The sequence below is a fragment of the Xenopus laevis genome, chromosome 6L, assembly GCF_017654675.1.
Source record: "Xenopus laevis strain J_2021 chromosome 6L, Xenopus_laevis_v10.1, whole genome shotgun sequence".
NCBI classification, from domain to species: Eukaryota; Metazoa; Chordata; class Amphibia; order Anura; family Pipidae; genus Xenopus; species Xenopus laevis.
In genome coordinates, this window is record NC_054381.1 from 49,179,744 (window position 1) to 49,201,559 (window position 21,816).

A 21,816-nucleotide genomic window follows, 5' to 3' on the forward strand; every position below is an offset into this window, starting at 1 on the left:
TGTGCAAGCAGAAGCCAAGGTATTGCCCACAAACATGTACCTGTGCCAGCAGTTGTCAAGAGGGAGGTGGGGAGTGCTTCTGCCTTCATTACAAATTTACGGGCAAGAGAGGGTTGGAACAGGCAGTTTATAAAATTGAAAAACTTTTAAAGGCCATGCAAAAAGTCGTTAAAAAAAATAGAAAAAATTCCCCTTAAAAGTGAGCCCCCCCATGATTTCGCCCTAGGCGGGCGCCTACTCTGCCTACCCCTAGTTCCAGCCCTGATGCATAAGCATTCTTTCAATAAGAGAACATGAATACCTAGCTGGCTTTATGGTAGGTCATAGATTTGCCCTGATTCTCAACCTATACCTCCCTCTCCTACAGCTTTTATTGAACTACAACTCAAAAGTCATGGTCTCTCCTCTATATCTGTGTGACGGCAATTCAGCCCTTCCCTATTGTTTAGAAGAGGAGTGTGACTAATGCAGAGAGGTCTGTGATTGGGGAGTAGGCATGAATAATAAACCTTACTAACAGCAAGGGGGGTGAAGGCTATGAATTAAATGGTTAATAAGTATAGGGCTTATACATAGGGGTAGAGTTGATACCCAGGAGGCATTACATTGGCCTAGCATGTAAAATATTGTTTACCTATTTATTCTTTTAGCACTTATTTTTAAACTTTTGCATTCGGTGCATTGGCCTAAAGCATACCCTATGAGGGCACACCCTGATACTTGGATCTCTTTGGAGGTCCATCAGTTATCCCGAACCTGAATGCTTTCGGATTGGACAGGGAGGGACTTTGAAGCAAAGACCCTTGCCCCCTGAGGTGCCTTTTGGCCGGGGAGTTGGGTATAAGGGGGCTCACCTGGCCCTTTGGCTTTTGGCCAGGGCCCCAGAAGTTTTAGCTCTGGCACTTATCCATGTAAACACATTTAACTCTAATTCTGATGTACCTGGAACTTGGATCCTGAATGAATATTTTAGGGTTTGGAGAAACTAGAAAAAGGGACCAAAAAATAGACAAGAACAACTGTACAGGTACAGGTATGGGACCTGTTATCCAGAATGCTGGGGACCTGGGGTTTTTCAGGATAGTGGATCTTTCTGTAATTTGGATCTTCATACCTTAAGCCTAGTAGAAAATCATATAAACATTAAATAAACCCAATAGGCTGGGTTTGCCTCCAATAAGGATTAATCATATCTTAGTTGGTATCAAGTACAATGTACTGTTTTATTATTACAGGGAAAAAGGAAATCATTTTTAAAAATCTGGATTATTTTGATATAATGGGAGATGTTTTTTCCATAATTCGGAGCTTTCTGGAGAAGGGGTTCTGGATAAGGGGTTCTGGACAGGGAGAGACTTTGAAGCAAAGACCCTTGCCCCCTGAGGTGCCTTTTGGCCGGGGAGTTGGGTATAAGGGGGCTCATCTGGCCCTTTGGCTTTTGGCCAGGGCCCCAGAAATTTTGCAGTACTCACAACTAATGTACATGATATAATTTGCATTAATGCATTACATGTTTCCTTAATGACTTCCATGTTATTTTCTGACTGTGGAAGGAATTATGCCACAAAAGGTGGCAAATCAGACCTGAATATTTTGTCATCTGATAGGATTCATTTGCTAGACATATTTTGGATATCAAGAGCATTCCTTGGCATCAGTAGTTTTGTAGGCAGAAAACCATGGAAAAGAATTCAGACTGTTATAAAGTTGTCAAGTTTTGCTGAATTGAAAATGACCTATTCATATTTTTCTCAGCAAGTATTTTTATTCAAATCCACATGATTAGATTTGAATTTATTTGAATTAGTAACATATCAGCATACAGTTTATATATAAATAAGGTTCAGAAAAACACGCACTCCAATATCAGTGAACCATCATATTTTATTATTCATGCTTGTGTATCCAACGTTTTGGGCCCACATTAGGGCCTTTATCAAGGGCAAAATATAAGTGAACAAGTGACTACTTACATACCTTACCCTTCCCAATTCGATGAAGAAACTCAAAGAAAAGAACGTCTGCATAAATATTCTGAAAGTTTTTTGTTTTTTTTTAAGGTTTTATTTATTGGTTTGGTCACATCAGAAGAAAAGCACGCACCGGTAAGACTGGCTGCAGGAGTGCGTGCTCTTCTTCTAATGTGATTTTGCCTAAAGCTACGGGTTCGAGGCGCAGCACCCAGGCCAGCAGATGGATGCGGTGAGTTCGTATTGCGTGATCAAATTAACCGTGATCAAAACTTTGAAGTGTCGGGCCTGAGGTTTTTACACCCAGGTAATTTCGCTCTAAGGGTGAGCTATAGTTTAACAACATTTATAGGAATTTTGTGCTTCAAATAGTACCTTTAAGTATTTAGCGATAAGGACTAGAGCCAACACATTTTTCCCTTGGTTTATTTATTGGTTTGTACAACAAGGTATTAACCGATGGGCACAATACAACATTCCTTCTTCACACTTGAGACCGAACCATCGTTTTTGCATTATTCCAACAAAGCGAGTGTATGAATGAACAAACCTTTTTTTAACTTATAACAAATACACAACAAATATGGGGGGGGGAGTGCACTCAGACATACCTGTCCTGGGTGCTATTTGACCTGTTGTTTTGTGCTGTAGCAGAGTCCATAGTGTCTGCCCACGGGCCCCAGACTTTGTCAAATTTGTCTGGACAGCCTCGACTCAAATAGGTCAGCTTATAAAGTGGGAGGGCCTCATTTATCAAAGATTTCCATCTTTTCAGGGTAGGAGGGTTAGGTAGCTTCCATGACAGAATAATGGATTTCCTAGCATAGAAGTACAGAAGTCTCAATAGGGAGCGCCTGTGCTTGTCTGGCACTATGTGTTCCACCAGACCCAGGAGACATGTCTCTGGTGAGCGCACCTTTGGCAGGTCTAGAGTTTGTTCAATGTTACTTTTGCCCAAAATTTATCAATTAAGTATTCTGAAACTTTACATTGATATTTGGTTCAGATATCTTTTGCTGTAGAGTCAGAGACAGTCTTCCAAATTTATAAATATCCCATTGCATACAGTTTTTAAGAATGGTATTAAATCATTTGTTTTGTATACTATATTTGTTTGTGTGGGTAAGGTCCTAAAATGTCTTCATGTAGGCAAGTACGCTGCTTAGAGCAGGGGTTCCCAACCTTTTTCTCCCATGAGCCACATTCCATGAGCCCATATAAAAGGCCAATATAGAAAGAGTTGGGGAGCAACAAAGTATTGAAAAAGTTCCTGAGGGGTACCAAATAAGGGCTGTGATTGGCTATTTGGTAGCACCTATGTGGACTGCCGGCTAGTGGTTTATATAATATGGGTCCTAGCAAACCTTAATAAGTTCTATTAGGTATTTAGTGGATCGTGTGCTTTGGGCCCCGGTAGATATCAGATGACTGAACTGTTGGCCAAGATCTTCCTGGGGGTTTATTCCAAATATTCTGCCATTCATCTGTATTTGTAGCCAATAGCCAAAGCAATATTATTATGTAATGATTAAAAAGTATATATATGTCACTTGACTCCTCAGTGACATCTAATAGCTTTATAAATTACAGTTGGGGTGCATTATATACTATATTAACCATTTTCAAAGATTTTACTTAAATCCCTTTACAAATCCATGTTCTATTTATTTGGCAGGGCCCCAGCCAAGGGTCAGGTAGAGAGAGCTAAGAAGCTGGGACCCTAGGAAACCCTGCCAGCTCAGTAGTATGTGTCCCTGTTAGTTCTGAGCTCTGGCACTTATGCATGTAAACACATTTAACTCTAATTCTGATGTACCTGGAACTTGGATCCTGAATGAATATTTTAGAGTTTGGCGAAACTAGAAAAAGGGACCAAAAAATAGACAAGTACAACTGTACAGGTACAGGTATGGGAGCTGTTATCCAGAATGCTCGGGACCTGGGGGTTTTCAGGATAGTGGATCTTTCTGTAATTTTTATCTTCATACCTTAAGCCTATTAGAAAATCATATAAACATTAAATAAACCCAATAGGCTGGGTTTGCCTCCAACAAGGGTTAATCATATCATAGTTGGAATCAAGTACAATGTACTGTTTTATCATTACAGGGACAAAAGAAATAATTTTTAAAAATCTAGATTATTTTGATATAATGGGAGATGATTTTTCCATAATTTGGAGCTTTCTGGATAAGGGGTTTCGATTCTGTATAACTGATCCTATACCTGTACATGGAACTCAAATATGCTGTCATAGGCTATACATGCATTTGGACAACTTTCAGAATTCCTATTTTCAAGCTGATAATCAAGATAATAATTTCAAGTGAAGAATTCGAATGAAAAAAAATTCGAATTTCAAAGTATTTTTTTGGGTACTTCGACTATCGAATTCAATCGAAACGAATGATTAGAACGATTCGAAGTTAAAGTCGTTTGACCATTCAATAGTCAAAGTACTGTCTCTTTAAAAAATACTTTGACTTCATACTTCGCCACTTTAATCCTACTGAGCTGCAATGTTAGCCTATGGGGACCTTCCCCAGCACTTTTCTACGTTTTTTTTGATAGAATAAAAATCCTTCGATCGATCGCATAAAATCGTTTGAATCGTTCGATTTGAAGGATTTTATTCGATCGATCTATTGAAGTATTTGCGCTAAAATCCTTCGAATTCGATATTTGAATTCGAAGGATTTTACTTTGAGGGTCGAATTTGAGGGTTTATTAACCCTTGAAATTCGACCCTTGATAAATCTGCTCCGTAGTGTCCTGATCAAGTAACCCAGAGCAACTAAAGGGCAATCAGCTTTTATTTATACTGAGCAATTAATTAGTTAAAACTAAATGTTTGATTGCTTTATAGATATTGCCTAATATTTTAGAATTAGTACATAAGCCTTGGTCAGCGCTGTCCCAGTTTCTACATATAGTGGGCAGATTGGGTGCAAAAGTTTTCTGGCAGCTAATATTAGGGCACATTCAGGGCCAAAGATGTTTTGCTGCCCAAGTATTTTGTAGTGTTTTTAGGAGGGGAGACAAAATACCAATGTCTAAGACCAAAGCAATCTCAGCATTCCTCTTGAATCAGCTAGCAGAGATCCATAAATGGGAAATAAGAGCCACACACAAAGCTGAGGGTGCAGCGACAAGTTTGCTGGGAGATGGGAATGCGGTTTATTAGGTCACATGACTTGCTGTGTGTTGTGAGCATTGCATTGAGGAAGGGGCTGAAGTCCTAGCGCCTATATGTGCATGCTGCTCCAAATAAACCAACTGGCTGCAGCTGTTGTTGCACAATTTCAGTATTGTGTGTGATTCCTATTTCCCTAGTTATACATGGCCACTTATAACAAAGTCACTTCCCACAGAGGCCTCCTCTCCTGCTGTTACAGCTGCCCCACTGACAGTAGTACAGACTGCATTTCTCTTCCCATTCCAGGGAGGCAAGTACTGCAACTTTACCAAAGATGAACTTAGCAGGATCATCCTGAAATGGAAACAATCACTCCCTTCCATTCACTGTCTTTTACTGACACGTCCCAAAGGACTTCTGGATGTAGCACTGCCAGTTTGTCTATATTGCTACATTAAAGACTAAACTCCTGCTCACATGCCAGTGTCTCTATATTAAAAATCCAAAAAGCAGATGGCACTTCTGAAAGGTGGGTTTTATTGGAGATCCTGCTGGAAATACCTTACGCGTTTCGGGAGTTATCCTTTAGTCATAGGTTCCACCTATGACTAAGGGATAACTCCCGAAACGCGTAAGGTATTTCCAGCAGGATCTCCAATAAAACCCACCTTTCAGAAGTGCCGTCTGCTTTTTGGATTTTTGATGTATATACAGTGGGGACACTGTCTGACAGAGCACCTGTTTTGAGGGGAGAGCGGCGAGTTGTTTGCGGTCCTTTTTTCTTGTCTTTCTCTATCGAACTGTCTCTATATTAACACTTTTTTTCTGTACCAGAGCTATAGTAAATCTATCCATGGATGGGTGAATGAGACACATACCTCACCCCTTTAAAACTGAACACATGTGCAATCCACAGCCTGCATGGCTTATTAGCAATTCATTTAGATGCATGCTGCAGACTGTACTGATTTATGTGGAGCCATGCAGCTAAATGAATTGCTAATTATCCATGCAGGTTGTGTATACCATCTGTGTTTTAAAGGGGTAAGGTGGCAACCCTATATCTGTGACGCTAGGATTACTAATGTATAACTCCGTGGAGGTGTTGGCCAATAAATGGTATGATACACAGAAAACACCATAACAATAGGATTCCTGGATAACTTTATTACAGAAAGAGGAATATCAAACTGAGTAAAGGAAATATTCGCTGATGGGATTTATCTTCAGTCGTCTCAGTTGGTTTCTTCTGTGGTCAAGACTCAAGAATCAATAATCGTGTAGTTATGTACAACCTGAATGGCATCCAATAATCATTCTGGTACTTTAGGAAAATGACATATGTTTGGCCAAAGGATATCAAGCCTGCCACCACGTCAAGGTAGACTCTCTGAGCAGGTCCCTAACCTATCCTAACAGGGGCGCTGCCACCATGAGGCGACTTGAGAAATTCGCCTCAGACTGGAGCAGCCCACAAGTTAACAGGGGTGGCAAAAAGGCACTCCTGGTAACTTTAAAATCCAAATTTCTGTTATTTAAATTGGAAATTTGACTCCTTTATTGCAGAAAGCACTAGTGACGCTGCCCAGCTGGACCCACTTTGGTGCAGTAAAAGTAACCCCTGGGGAGCAGGGGGCGGCATCACTAGAATTGCCCCTGTATCCTAACCATCTTATTAGAGAGGCAAAAAGTAAGTATTGTTGGGATATACTTTTTATTTGGACTAAACTATTACAGCTAGCGTTTGAGAGACATTTCTTCTTCTGTAGGTTCTAGAAGCATTAATAATAAAGATTGCTGGTTGAACCCGAGGAAGAGAAAGGTCTTTTATTTAACAGTGAGCCCTAAAAAATTACTGCTAATCTAAATAATTATCACAAATACTAACCTTTCACCTGTGGATTAATATGGCTGCAACTTTTCTGTTTAAATTAGTCTATTTTAGTTATTTTGTACAAAATTCATCTACTTTATTGCTGGTCCTACATATTATTTTCTACCATATTTAATCATTGAAATCAAGTTGTTTTTTTTATTTTATTTTATTTAAGCTATGCTATGTTCCCTTGCTATGCCTATACCACTGAATAAAATGCCGGATATTTAATTTATTTCCTATAATTTAAGGCAAATTTTTTATATTGTTGTATAAAAAATTAAATTACCAATATATGAGGGTGGTGCTATAATAGGGGGGTTCTAATGAGGAAAAACAGAACTATGAGTTCTTTTAACCAATGTAGTTTTTGACATTTTGATTTGAACTTAACTTAATTATATAGGTTTTGTTCCTACATTCTGTTATTTTCAAGCATTCCATCCTACCTTTTCCTTCATAATTTAGTAATTAGTAGTACTTTAATATGTAAGGTTAAAAAATATTGATAGCTACACAATTCAACCTTTCATTCATAAAATTCTTGTTTATCTTCATAAAATTCCTATTTATCTTGATCCAGAGGAAGGCAAAAAAACCTCATCTGAAGCTGTGTCCAGTGTGCTTCAGAGGGGGAAAAAAATTCCTTCCTGACTCCAATATGGCAATCGGATAAATCCCTGGATCAGTAGTGAACTGTGTACAGTATTGTTGTCAGACTATACTCTAGTTTCCTATTTCATGTTTTACTTTCTGTTTATTTCTATTTAATTGCCTATACAATTACAGGTTGTCTTGATCAATTCGTGTTTTTAATAAATCCATATTTAAATAAGAGTCCTTTAGTTATATACCTTAGCCAAACATAACATACATAAATGAAATAACTGGAGTTAGAATGAAAGGTGGGGATAATATTAAAGTGTACTGTGTGGTGCAAATAGGGGCGCTCCCGCTATGAGGCTAGTTGAGGTACTTGCCTCAGACAGTAATGCCTATGGGTTACAGGGGAGGCAAAAAGTTGTTCCTAGTACCCTTAAGTGTCAACTTTATCTTTTTTAAATGGGAATTTAGACTATTTTAGTGCAGAGTGAGAAATTTCTCTGCACAATGATGCAGCCCACTTCTACCTGGTTAAAAGGTAACCACGGGGGTTAAAAGGGGTGGCATCTGGTAGGCTGCATCAGGGTTGAAGTGAGGGCAGAATCACCCCTGGGTGCAAAGGTTTTAGGGCCAATGGTAATGCTGGATTCATGATGATACAGGACCCAATAGTAGGACCTGACGGTGAATGACACTAGTAAAGATAATAGGGCTAGAGGTGAGGAGCCGATGAAATGGACCATTGATGGGCTGAGGGCCAGAGACAGTAACTGATAGAAAGAGTCAGACAGAACCAGATGGAAAGGCCCATAAATAGGTGATGATTTAGCCAGGGAATATGGAAATGGTGAGTGATAGACCATTGGTGTGGGGGCAAAGGCTGATAGTAATGACTAGTGGCAAGTGTTAGAAGAGGGTGATGGCAGAGGCAGGGGCTAATAAAAAAAAACCGCTAAAGGCAGAGTTTTATATCAAGGGCCAAACCCTGGGGCAGATGGCAACTGATGGAACCTCCGGTAGGCCAAAATTAAGATGAAAGAGATATGATGAGGAGAGAAGACTGGAAGTCATGGAATTGATAATGGGGCCTGATGTTTGTTGTGGCATGGGGACGATGGTAGGGTATAAGATCACCATCAGTGCCAAAAGGTCTAGAAATGTCTGGAACCTGTGAAATTTAATCCAGACATGCCATATCTTGAAGAGATACCTGATCACCTGATGTTATAGTATGTTTCAGGGACTCCAAGAATGATGGTGGCTCCTCACATGTCTTCTTAAAATCCACAGATGACAACTGCAGTTAAACAAAATATAAATTAGTTTGTCACCAAAAAATGTAAGTAAAGTAGATGGCATTAGTACAATACAAAATATTAAGTGCAATTGTATTTGTTGTGGAATGCCATTGAGCGTTTCCCACAGAGTTAATAAACCTAGGCCTAGTCCTAACCGGCTATGTATATACTGTAGTACAGGAAGACACTGGTCTCTAGCCCTGAATATGTATTAAAACACAAACATCTAGAGATTTCAAGATAAGTGCCTATTCATAATAAGCAGTAGCCTACCAAAACACATGTAGTCATGTACTTACTGCTTTTGGCTGGGAAGGAGGTGGTAGAGTCCGGTTTTCTATTTGCACCCAATCAATGGCATTAAAAAATGGGTGCTCCCGAATATTTCCATTGCAGCCCAGTCGTTCTTTTGGATTTTTCTTCAGGAGCTAAAGAAAGATAACATTATCAGATATTTATTGCTAATATGAAGCTACACACCTGTCAGTAATACCCTCATAGCACAGGGATTTTGTCCAATTGCCTATACACTATTCAGCAAACAGGAATATCCAGTTAGTGTCACTGCTAGATCTCTAGGAACAGTATCAGTCCCCTTTGAAATGATATAATATAGCAGAACTAGTTATACCCTCTCCATAAATTCCAATACTTACCATTCGCAGGAGATCTTGCAATTCGGGGCTGAACCTTATCAGAATGCATGGCTGTTCAAGAAGAATCGACAAACGGCATTCTGTACTGTTGCCGTACTCTATGAATGGTGAGGTCCCACATGCCATTTTAGATACGATGATCCCTAATGCCCACCAGTCTACTCCTCTATTATATCTCTTCTCTTTTAAAACCTAGATTTGAAGAAAAAAAAAAAGATTGTTATTAAAATCCTCTAGTGCATGCATTTAACTAAACCTTTGCTCTTTCTGTAACTCTCTCTTGTGCTGAAGCTGTTCACATGAGTAGTAAACTCCCAGAAATTACTCTAGGGTGCATTTGTCCCACCCTGGGCAGCACAGTGGTTACCTGGGAACAGTTAAAATGATGTGTAGGAAGGAACCCAGAGCATGCTATCTGAGACCCCACCTAGTGATTGACTTTTGTTCCCCTTTTAATCTGAATTGCCTTGTATAGAAAAAAATCATATACAGGTATAGGATCCCTTATCTGGAAAACCGTTATCCAGAAAGCTCTGAATTACGGAAAGGCCTTCTCCCATAGACTCCATTTTATATAAATAATCAAAATTTTTAAAAATGATTTCCTTTTTCTCTAAATAATAAAGCAGTAGCTTGTACTTGATCCAAAATAAGGTATAATTATTTTTTATTGGAAGCAATACCAGCCTATTGGGTTATTTAATGTTTACATGATTTTCTAGTAGACTTAAGGCATGAAGATCCAAACTAAGGAAAGATCCATTATCCGGAAAACCCCAGGTCCCTAACATTCTGGATTACAGGTCCCAAGTCTGTAACAGCGAAACACTAAAAATACATATTTTTATTTGAGTATTTAAATGCATGAAATAGACGTAGTATAAGCACAACTCTAGTACCTCTGCTATAAGCATTTAAATTAAATCCCAGTCACATACCTCTGGGGCCATAAAGGGCAGTGTTCCTTTTGCGCCTTTGATTTTTTTCTTTCCAAACACGCCCTCAGCTGACAAACCAAAGTCGACGATCTTTATATGTCCCTCGTTGGTTACCAGGACATTAGCTGGTTTAAGATCTCTGCAAGGTAAACATTAGGGTTAAAAAATTAAAAGGAATTGAGAAAGAGGAGGTAAGCAGTGTCAGAGGTCAGTGATAGGGGCCCATTTACTTAGCTCGAGTGAAGGAATAGAATAAAAAAAACTGTGAATTTCGAATGATTTTTTTGGCTAGTTCGACCATCGAATTGGCTACTTCGACCTTCGACTACGACTTCAATTTTGAATCGAACGATTCGAACTAAAAATCGTTCGACCATTCGATAGTCGAAGTACTGTCTCTTTAAAAAAAACTTCGACCCCCTACTTCGCCACCTAAAACCTACCGAAGTGCAATGTTAGCCTATGGAGAAGGTCCCCATAGGCTTTTTAATGTTTTTTAGGTCGAAGAAAAATCGTTCGATTGACCGATTAAAATCCTTTGAATCTAACGATTCGAAGGATTTAATCGTTCGATCAAACGATTTATCGTTCGATCAAACTATTTGCGCTAAATCCTTCAACTTCGATATTCGAAGTCGAAGGATTTAACTTCGATGGTCGAATATCGAAGGGTTAATTAACCCTCGCTATTCGACCCTATGTAAATCTGCCCCTAAATGTTGGGAGTCAGCCAGTACTATTTTATGAGTGGGGGTAAGAAGGAATGTGAACCCTCTTCCCCAAATTCATGGGTTGTTTCAGTTTGTTTAATACTCTTTTTAATACTCCATTTTCTTAATACTCTATTTTTAATACTTTATTATTGATATCCTGGCAGTGATTTCAATGCATTGCAATGAAAGGTGTACCATGTGCCATTTGCATTAGATTAATTTTATTTGAGAGAACAATGGGTTTGCAGAAACAATATATGAACAGAAAATAATATATGGGATGTTTGTAAATTTTACATACCGATGAATAATCCCTTTAGAGTGGAGAAACTGCAGGCCGCACACCAGTTCTGCTGCGTAGAATCTTTGGAGAAAAGAAATTAACATTTCCATAGTGAGTACATTTGTTTGCTTTGTTTATACTATAGTTATTATTATAACTGTCCTTTGGCCCTGCTGTAATATATGAGGGCCCACTAACTCAAGGATAGGCACACCTGTAGGACTGCTATGGGACATAGATACCAACCATACCTAAAAAAGGCAGAATAAGAAATAAAATGTTAGAAATTCACTTCTATGATCCATGGCTGGATTTTCCTTTGTCACCATTTGCCACTTTTGTGCTGCTCCCCCACAAGCCAGTTCCAAATTGTTTCTCATTCTACCTGTATATAATAAACATAAACTATTCATCCCAAGACATTTGCTAGTGATACATTTATGAAAAGGGCCCGCCTTTTAACTCAGAATATTTGCCTCTAGACCAGGGTCTATCTGGCCTTTCCTTAACAGTTATTTATAATGTCTCAGTTAAGATATAAAATAAAAGAGGGGGATTGATCAATGCACATTCCCTGGTCCCCTGTTTGATAAGTAGTTTAGTATCTGTGGAAGTACATGTATTTACAAAAACAGGGTTTTTAGTTACAAAGTTGTGATTATAAAATTGGTAGCCCACCATACCACGTTAAGTTAAACCCCATTAAAAGTCAGGGTAAACCTCAGTAAAGATATATGGGAATTCCCTGCTTTTTATATTCCTTAATACTAAATAAGAAAACACAGGTATGGTTACCCAGAAGCCCAGCACTTACTTTGCCGAATGTTCCACTCCCAAGCTCAGCATGGATGGTGCAGTTGCTGATTGCTACTGGGAGAGGAAGCTCTTCTTCCACACGGGGCCTCTTTAATCCACTTCCTCCTTCTGAGAGAGATGCTATAAACAAATTTAAAGAATGGTAATTAGTAGTTACATGGGTTGTCCACCTCTGAGTTAACTTTTAGGGTAAGGGCACATGGGGAGATTCGGAGAGATTTGAGCGCCTGGCGATTTATCGCGTCTTCTTCTGGTTGTCAAGGCAGGGGAAAGCAATTCGGGGAGATTGTCGCCCAGAAGAAGAGGCGATTACTCGCCAGGCGACTAAATCTCCCCGTGTGGCCTTACCCTAAGTATGATGTAAAGCGCGCTATCCTGAGACTATTTGCAATTGGTTTTCAATTTTTATAAATTTGTAGCTTTAGTTATTTAGCTTTTTTATTCAGCAGCTCTCCAGTTTGTAGCGTCAGCAATTGGGTTGCTAGGGTCCAAATTACCTTAGCAACTGAGCACTGATTTGAATAAGAGACTATAATATGAATAGGAGAGGAGTAATAAAAAGTAGCAATAACTATAAATGTGTAGCCTTACAGAGCATTTGTTTCTTAGATGGGGTCAGTGACCCCCATTTAAAAAACTGGAAAGAGCCAAAAACTATAAAAAAAAATAATGAAGACCAATTGAAAAGTTGCTTATAATTAGCCATCCTATAACATACTAAAAGTTACCTTGAATGTGAACCGCCCCATTAATGGAAACAATAAGCGCAACAGGAATAATAATTCTTCTGCAAAAGTTTTTGCAATAGAAGCAGCCATTCACTAAACAGATACAAACATTTATATATATATATATATATATATATATATATATATATATATATATATATTTATATATATATATATATATATATATATATATATATACTATCACATATCTATATATAGATAAATGAACAAAAATATGATAGATACAGTTACACTGATACAGATTAACAGAGAGACACAATTAATATATAATATTTCACTTTTTTAGATAACCAACTGACAAATATATTTTGACAGTTGAAATAGACTGAGATAATTTAACTGATACAGATCACTAATACTTTTTCCACTAAAAAATCATTTAAACCCAATTGTTTTGCCACCAATGAGGATTCATTATATTTTAGGATTACGTACAAAAAACAGTTGATGCAGATGTATTAAATCACCCGGTTCTACTTACGTTCTGTTGAGGAGCTGCGTCGGGGTCTTTTTCCTCCTTGCGTCTTTATTTGCTGCTTGTCTGAGCTGCTCCCATGTTTTTTCACCTTTTTGCTCCTTTTTCTCCCACTTCTTTGCTCGGTGCTGCTCCTGTCGTCGATTCGTCTCTTCATCTTGGCGGTACCAATAAGATCTCAAATATTGGACTAAAGTTGGTTTTCTTCTTTCTTCAAAAGCAACCTCAACTAAAGTTTGTGAATTTGCTTTCAGCTGCAAAAATAAAAATCGCTTTTCCGCACTGTAAAATCGCTTTGAATCACTTGGAAATCTGCAAATCACCAAGAGATGCTCTCTGGTCTGAGACAAACCAAAGTACTGATCCCAACTGCCACTGGTACCTGTCTCTAGACCTCTGATTCCAACTGCCACTCTGGCATGTGACATAGCCTGCATGCAATGGCATCTGAATGTAAAACTGTGCACCCCCCATAGAAGCTCAGGTCCAGTCAAAATATTATCAGTGGACTTTAAAGGGGTTGTTAATTTGCAGTTGGTTTTCATTTTTTATTATTTGTGGGTTTTGACGTATTTCAATTTTTATTCAGCAGCTCTCCAGTTTGCAATTTCACCTGGTTGCTAGGGTCCAAATAAACCTATCAACCATGCATTGATTTAAATAAGAGACTGGAATATGAATAGGAGAGGCCCTTAACAGAAAGATGAGTAATAACAAGTATCAATGAGAGGAGAGCTACCCCCTTGCTATCCCTCCTAGTTGGATCCAGGCTGCTCTTGCTAAACTAGCTCTATCTGCCTCATTTTCCTAGAAAGCGCTGGTACAGAGAACTACCCTGTCATGACTACACCTCATTCACGGGGTCCCTGTATCCCTGACTTTACCAAAGCATGCACTTTACTGGGGTCTGAGCACCAGACTCCCATTAGCAACCACTTCCTCCTTGAGTGACAGGAGGAAAGAGGAAGTCCCGCCCTCTGCCCAGCACTAGTGGCAGGAACTTGTCATCAGCCTCTGGGCCAGTGATATGCTGTACACATTATGCTAATAAGCTACAGTAGTCACATGGGCTTTTGCTTAGCAACCAGAGTACAAGGAAGTGTTGGCATGTAAAGCCATAGGGGAGCATATGGGTACAAACTACATGTTTGTACAAACTACATACACAACTACATACACAACATTTACAGATATGCAGAACATTGTAAGGATTCGAGCAGTAGGACTGGAATAGTTATCTTAACAGTAACTGAGAGTACTTATATAAGTCTTTGTAAGAAGAATGTGTGCAGGTGCCTCCAGTAGCACTACTGAGTTGATTCCAGGTGACAGAACTATCAGTGATGTGTCAGTATGGACATGATTCTCACCTATGTTTATGATTTCACAAACCCCATACAACAATAAACTAAATAAATGTTTTATATTTGCCCTGTCAGACCCCCGTTTGAGTGTCTTCAGTGTGTTGGGGCCGTTAAGCAGAAAGAGGGTTACAAGAGCTGTCACGTTGTTCCAAGGTGTAAAATGTGCCGGTGGAAATAATGTACTCGAGTGCTACTAAATAAGACAACTGTGATATATTTAATTAGATTCCAAAGGTAACGCTGTGTGAGCACTGTTGGCATCTGTAATTGTGTAGAAACCTCTGTAATGAAGAGACTAACCTTAATTATCTATTTACCTCACTTTGTTATTTCCTTCTTAATTAAACTGAAGTAAACACAGAGCTGAACACAAGCAAAAACGGTATTTGTAGCATTTCTGTTACTGATCTTGAAAATGTCTTGTCATGAGCACATCACTAGAATAAGAAGGGGGGTGTAGGGAAAGCTGACATTTTGAAGGATGTTTGATTTCATTATAAGTAAGTTTGTAAGCTGACCTTCCTCTGCAAATGCATGTAGCAGTTATTGGTGGTGAATATATTCTGTGATTTGTCATGCATATGCATTTTTTCATTAAGAGAACAGGAATACTTAAAGGAGTATTTTAGTCCTAGCTGGCTTTATGGTAGATCATAGATTTGTCCTGATCCTCAACCTATACCTCCCTCCCCTACAGCTGTTGTGGAACTACAACTTGAAACTCATGGTCTCTGCTCTTCATCTGTGTGACAGCAATTCAGCCCTTTGCTATTGTTTAAAAGAGGAATGTGACTAATTTGGGTCTGTGATTGGGGAGTAGGCATGAATAATAAAGCTACCAACAGCAGGTGGGATGAGGACTATGAATTAAATGGTAAATAATTATAGGGCTTATACATAGGGGTAGAGTTGATATCCAGGAGGCATTTCATTGGCCTAGCATGTAATATATTGTCTACCAATGGATGCTCTTAAACCCCAGCTTTTCTAGAGAATTTTTAAATCTGGCCAATAGGCTGGAGAGGCACACTGCTGCACTTTTTGATTGAATTTTTATTGCTATTTATTCTTTTGGCATTTTTTTTTACACTTTCGCATTTGGTGCATTGGCCTCCAGGTCAAAAGTATGCTCTATGAGGGCACACCCTGATGCTTGGACCTCTTTCCGAGACACTTTGCAATTGGTTTTCATTTTTTATTATTTGTGGTTTTTGAGTTATGTAGCTTTTTATTCAGCTGCTTTTCAGTTTGCAATTTCAGCAATCTGGTTGTAGGGTCCAATTACCCTAGCATCCATGCATTTATATGGATAAGAGACTGGAATATGATTAGGCGAGGGCCTGACTAGACAAGTAATACAAAGTAGCAATAACAATACATTTGTAGCTTTGTAGAGTATTTGTTTTTAGATGGGGTCAGTGACCCCCCATTTGGAAAATGGAAAGAGTCAGAAGAAGAAGGCAAATAACCCCTAAACCATAAAAATGAAATAATGAAGACCAAATAAAAAGTTGCTCAGAATTGTCCATAACATGTCTATAACATGTTAAAAGTTAACTTAAGGGTGAACCACCCGTACGCTTGACTCTTGACTTGGACTACAACAATTTAGAAATACCTTGAGCTACAGAATTAAGGCATTCTCTACTACTAACTGCATTGGCAAAAAACGATAGTACAATTAGGATATGTGAATGTCAATATAGTAAAGGATTATTGCTGCAGATACCCATATAGGATAAATAGTCACTTAAATATTTCAGGAATACAGTTGCAGAATAAGACATATCTGGAATGTTTTTCACAATTAATAGATCAACTTGTTACATTAAAACTAATTTCTGCATATTTGTTGTCTTCCTCTAACATAATGCGAATAGGCAAAAGTTATAGCGGATTAATGCTGTGGAAATGGTTACCATATGTGCTAATCAAGAAATATTTGAAAGACTATAAAATAACACTCAATTTTCTCTTGGCTGTAGAAAATGTAAGTTGGAATAAATTGAGATGATGCAGTACTCACAACCAATTTCCTTGATATAATTTGCATTAATGCATTACATATTTCCATAATGCCTTCCATGTTATTTTTCATTTTCTGACTGTGGAAGGAATTATGCCACAAAAGGTAGCAAATCAGGCCTAAATATTTTGTCATCTGATTCATTTGCTAGACATATTTTGTATATCAAGAGCATTCCTTGACATCAGTAGTTTTGTAGGCAGAAAACCATGGAAACATATTCAGACTGTTATAGTTGTCTGGTTTTGCTGAATTGAAAATAACCTATCCATATATTTCCCAGCAAATATTTTTAATAAAATCCACATGATGAAATTTGAATTTATTTGAATTAGTAACATATCAGTATATATATATATATATATATATATATATATATATATATATATATATATATATATAAATTTCATTAAAAAAAACACACTCCAATATCAGTGAACCATCATATTTTATTATTCATGTTTGTGTATCCAACATTTTGGGCCCACATTAGGGCCTTTATCAAGGGCAAAATATAAGTGAAGAAACCCAAAGAAAGGAACGTCTTCATAAATATTCTAAAACTTTACATTGATATTTGGTTCAGATATCTTTTGCTTTAGAGTCAGAGGCAGTCTTCCAAATTAATAAATATCCCATTGCATACAGTTTTTAAGAATGGTATTAAATAATTTATTTTGTATTCTATATTTGTTAGTGTGGGTATGGTCCTAAAATGTCTTCATGTAGGCAAGCACGCTGCTTAGAGCAGGGGTCCCCCACTTTTTTCACCCATGAGCCACATTCCATAAGCCTATATAAAAAGCCAATATAGAAAGAGTTGGGGAGAAACACAAGTATGAAAAAGTTCCTGCGTGTACCAAATAAGGGCAGTGATTGACTATTTGGTAGCCCCTATTTGGACTGGCAGCGCTCTGATTGGCAGTACACCTGTTTTTTATGCAACCAAAACGTGCATTCAAGCCTGGATTTAAAAAGTACCTGCTTTGAGGCCATTAGGAGCAAGATTTAGGGGGTTGGTGATCAACACGTTGCTTGCGAGCTGGTTGGGATTGGGGATAACAGGATTTGAGTGAACATAGAATACACTTAGGCCAAGATTGTGCTGGATTGAATGCAATAGCAAATCAGACAAGAGATCATTATGTTAAGATCTGGAACCATACATTTTCCATAAAGACAATTGTCATTTTAGATGAGCAGCAGCATATAAACCAATTAAACAAGAGCTGTGAGATGTCTAGTGCAGTGGTCCCAAACTTTATTGCCCCAGGGACCGGTGTAAAGCCCTAGTTTTTTGCAAGGACCAGGGGGGACATCAACTGCGTCCACTGCGCAGCCTGGTGGTTGGGGACCCCATGTCTAGTGGTTTATATAGTGTGAGATGCTGCAAACATTAACTAGCACCATGAGGCATCTAGTTGTTCACATGATGAAGTCCCAGCTGGCCTCAACAAGTGCCAGCTAGTGGTTTATATAATTTCCATCCTAGCCGTCCTTAATAAGTTCTATTGGGTATTTAGTGGATCGTGTGCTTTGGGCCCTGGGAGATCTCAGATGACTGAACTGTTGGCCAAGATCTTCCTGGAGGTTTAATCTAAATTTTCTGCCATTCATCTGTATTTGTAGCCAATAGCCAAAGCAATATTATTATTTGATGATTAAAAAGTATATATATGTCACTTGACTCGTAAGTGACATCTAATAGCTTTATAAATTACAGTAGGGGAGCATTATATACTATATTAACCATTCCCGGATTTCTGGTTTGGCCACAAAGGCCTGGGCCTAGGGCCACAGACATTTGGAGGCTGCGTCGAAACTGGGGACTGGGTGGGAGACTTTGACAGTTGTTTGAATCTTTCTCACACCCAGTTCCCAGTGCTGGAGATTGGTGGACCTACAGAAGCGTAGAGTAAGTGCGAGCAGGTGGTGTGTATGCAGGGGGGTCGTGTGTGAGTGAGGGGTGACAGTGGCTTAGGGGCGCCTTGAATTAGCATAATACTGACTTTTAGCCTCAAAGAAGTATTGCTGCAAATTTGCCTCGGTTTTTTTGATCAACAGTCCAACTACACCCAACCATGAGGACATTTAAGCTTATTTGAAAAATGAGCTTCAGCCATCTCATGATAATATTTAGGGACTGACGTTAGAGTGCTCCATTAGCTAATTTTTTTAAATTTCAGCAAGTTTGCAAAGAAAGGACCACTGGCAGAATTAGAGTTACTAAAAACATAATCCTTTATATTGTGCTTTAAATTCTATTCTTGTCTCATCTGATCTTGTTTTAATGCATTAGATATAACATTTCTTTATGCAGAATGTTACCTGTAGGAATTTCGATTTCATCTTGAAGCGATAAAGAGGCAGGTCATGTTGCTCTTGAATGGTACTTTACTGCCTCTTCAAACGCTCATTTTTCTCTAGTTAGCAGTGTTAAAAGATGTGGATTAAAGGAGAGAAATGATTGGGGTTAATCACCAGTTTCTAATGCTTTAGTTATAGATAAGGCAGTCGTGTAGGATCTGAAAAAAAAATGGATCAACTATAGTTTATCACATGGGGGCAGTTTGATATGACTTTGTACTTTAAGTATTTATTGATATTATTTTTATTTTGAAGTATGAAGTCTGAAGCTTTCATGTTACACTGTTTGTGAAATGTATGAAGATATTCCCCTTTTTCAGATTAGGTCATTCATTTTTGTTGAAAGGGACAGCAATACCCCCTTTTTTAGCATCAGCGCAATAAATAGAGCTTGTGCTGAACATCATTTTTGCCTATTTTTTACATTAGGAAATATCTTTGGTTTTTGTTATTTCTTCCTTTAAACAAGGCAAAATTTGAAAATGAAATTAGGCCACATTCTTCTTCCTGATCCCAAAGAGCAAAGTCAAACAAACAACAGCCCAGTAACAAGAAGAAGAAGGGCCATTACAGCACTGTCCAATCTTGCAGAACTGAGTAGTGTTTATGTAGCCAAGCAAGGAAGTCTATATATAATGAATGTGAAGTCCACGTGTGTCTGTGAACCAGTGCGAGGCTTCCAGTTGGAATGTAATGTTTTATACATGTTGTTATTCAGCATTTGGCATGCACAAGGTTAAGCATTAGATGGTTCAAGTCAAGGCCACTCGCTTCAGTATGACTTCACTTTGGCTGGGGTTTCCCTGTAATCCATTTAGCAAATTAAAGAGATTACTTTTATTGGTGCCATTATCTCCTATTCTCTTGCGGTTGAACCACTTAACCTGTGCTTAATTGAAAGAGATACAGAGGGTTACAGTAACAAATACAATCAAATGAAAGGGGCAATAGGATCTGTACAAATGATCAGCACTAGGCTAACAATAGCAGATTAGAGGTGAGATCAATTAATTAGAAGCTATTGTTGGTTTTGGGTGACTGCCAAGCTTTCTAATAGCCTGAGCCATCATGTCGCTGTGTTTTGGAGGATTTTTAATGACTGGGACCTAATGTGTATATTAAAGTAATTACTTTCTTTAATAATTACTCCGTTCAACTAGAAGATGAGTGGTTCGTCGAGAGCGTGGAGTCTAGCTTGTGCATGTGATCATGCAAATTAAAATTTTAGCAATGTAAGTCATTCAGAAATATCTTTTGCATTTTTAATAAGGGGTAAGGTAGCAGAATTATATTGCTGAAGTGTTTGAGACTTATGATAGATAAACTCATTTATTGCTGTCTTTCTCTCTTGAAACCTCCAGCTCCCAAATATTCTAGATAACAGGCTCCATACTTTTACAATCTATAGTATGTTTCTTCCAATGTGATTAAAAGGGGCAAATTCACTAAAGGGTGAATTTTCGCCAGTGAACAATCCACCACACTTCACATCACCTCGCCAGGCGTAAATTTGTTACCACTAAGCTAATTCACTAATATGCGAAGTTGAGTCTCAGCAGCCGAAAGCTGGCAAAGTTTCACTAGCGTTAATTCGTCAGCGCAAGCATTTCTTAGCGATCTTTCGCTAGCATTCAATTTTGAAAAATTAAATGTCCTTAGTACACTTACGCTTAGGTCAATTTGAATAGGGCAGGTACATATAGGTCGTATAGACGTCTTTATTAGATATGTTGGTGCAAATGCTTGAAGTGGCTACTTATTATTACAAATGTCCAAGGAAGCAAAATAACGACATAAGAGAGACACGAGCCGACCCTAAAACAAATGCAGCATGCCCCTGAAATGGTTGGAAAAAATGGTTCACAAAAATTTTTTAATAGTTAGGACTCTTGAACACAATCCCACTTTAAAATATGAAAAGATATGATGTCATTGACATGAGGAGGATGTAGCTTCATCTTATCAGTTCACCCGGTCTAATGTGGCAAAGGAAACTGGCGAAAGAGGCAACGTTCTATAAAATTCGCACTTTAGTGAATATGCGGAGTAACGATTGTTCGTCTGAGCGAAAATTCACTTGGTGATAGGGCGCACAAATGTGCTAGTGATGGTTTTGTTCGCTAGGGAATTGTCCTCTACGCCTGTTAGCAGTGGCGTAACTAGATATTACTGGGCCCCACAGCAAATTATTTTTCAGGCCCCCAAAATGTTTAGAGGTTGACTTGTTTCTCCAATATTCATTGAAATTGTATATGAATTAGGGCCTCATGGGGCCCCTATACCTCCTGGGCCCCCCTGCAGCCGCAGGGTCTGCTTCCTCTATAGTTACGCCCCTGCCTGTTAGTAAACTGGCGATGTCCCTGCGGATGAGATTTCTGGCAAATTGTCGCTAACAACGGCCATTTCACCCTTTAGTAAATCTGCCCTAGTGTGTTTTTAATTCTGTACTAGAATAAAACAAAGCAAACAACGTAATTTATATAGTATATGAAGCCAATGAAGGATTCCTTATTTCCTTGCCAGATATGAGCTAGTCATGTGCAGGT

General features: G+C 38.5%; 2 protein-coding genes across 2 annotated transcripts in view; one reads left to right on the forward strand and one right to left on the reverse strand.

Moving 5' to 3' along the window:
* rarb.L (retinoic acid receptor beta L homeolog) overlaps positions 1 to 21,816 on the forward strand; it is a 620,347-nt gene that overhangs the window by 400,471 nt on the left and 198,060 nt on the right. The window lies entirely within an intron of this gene.
* Positions 9,100 to 9,708, reverse strand: LOC121394597 (protein kinase C-like). Its single transcript, XM_041566016.1, has 2 exons — positions 9,540 to 9,708; positions 9,100 to 9,311 (listed from the first exon to the last, which is right to left on the reverse strand). Exons 1-2 carry the CDS (start codon positions 9,663 to 9,665, stop codon positions 9,171 to 9,173), a joined length of 267 nt encoding a protein of 88 aa, XP_041421950.1. The 5' UTR covers positions 9,666 to 9,708; the 3' UTR covers positions 9,100 to 9,170.

Coding starts and splice junctions, on each gene's coding strand:
- LOC121394597 (XM_041566016.1), bottom strand. CDS start 9,665: ATGGCATGTGGGACCTCACCATTCATAGAGTACGGCAACAGTACAGAA. Junction 9,312..9,539: donor TGCAAGATCTCCTGCGAATG/GTAAGTATTGGA, acceptor ATCTTTCTTTAG/CTCCTGAAGAAAAATCCAAA.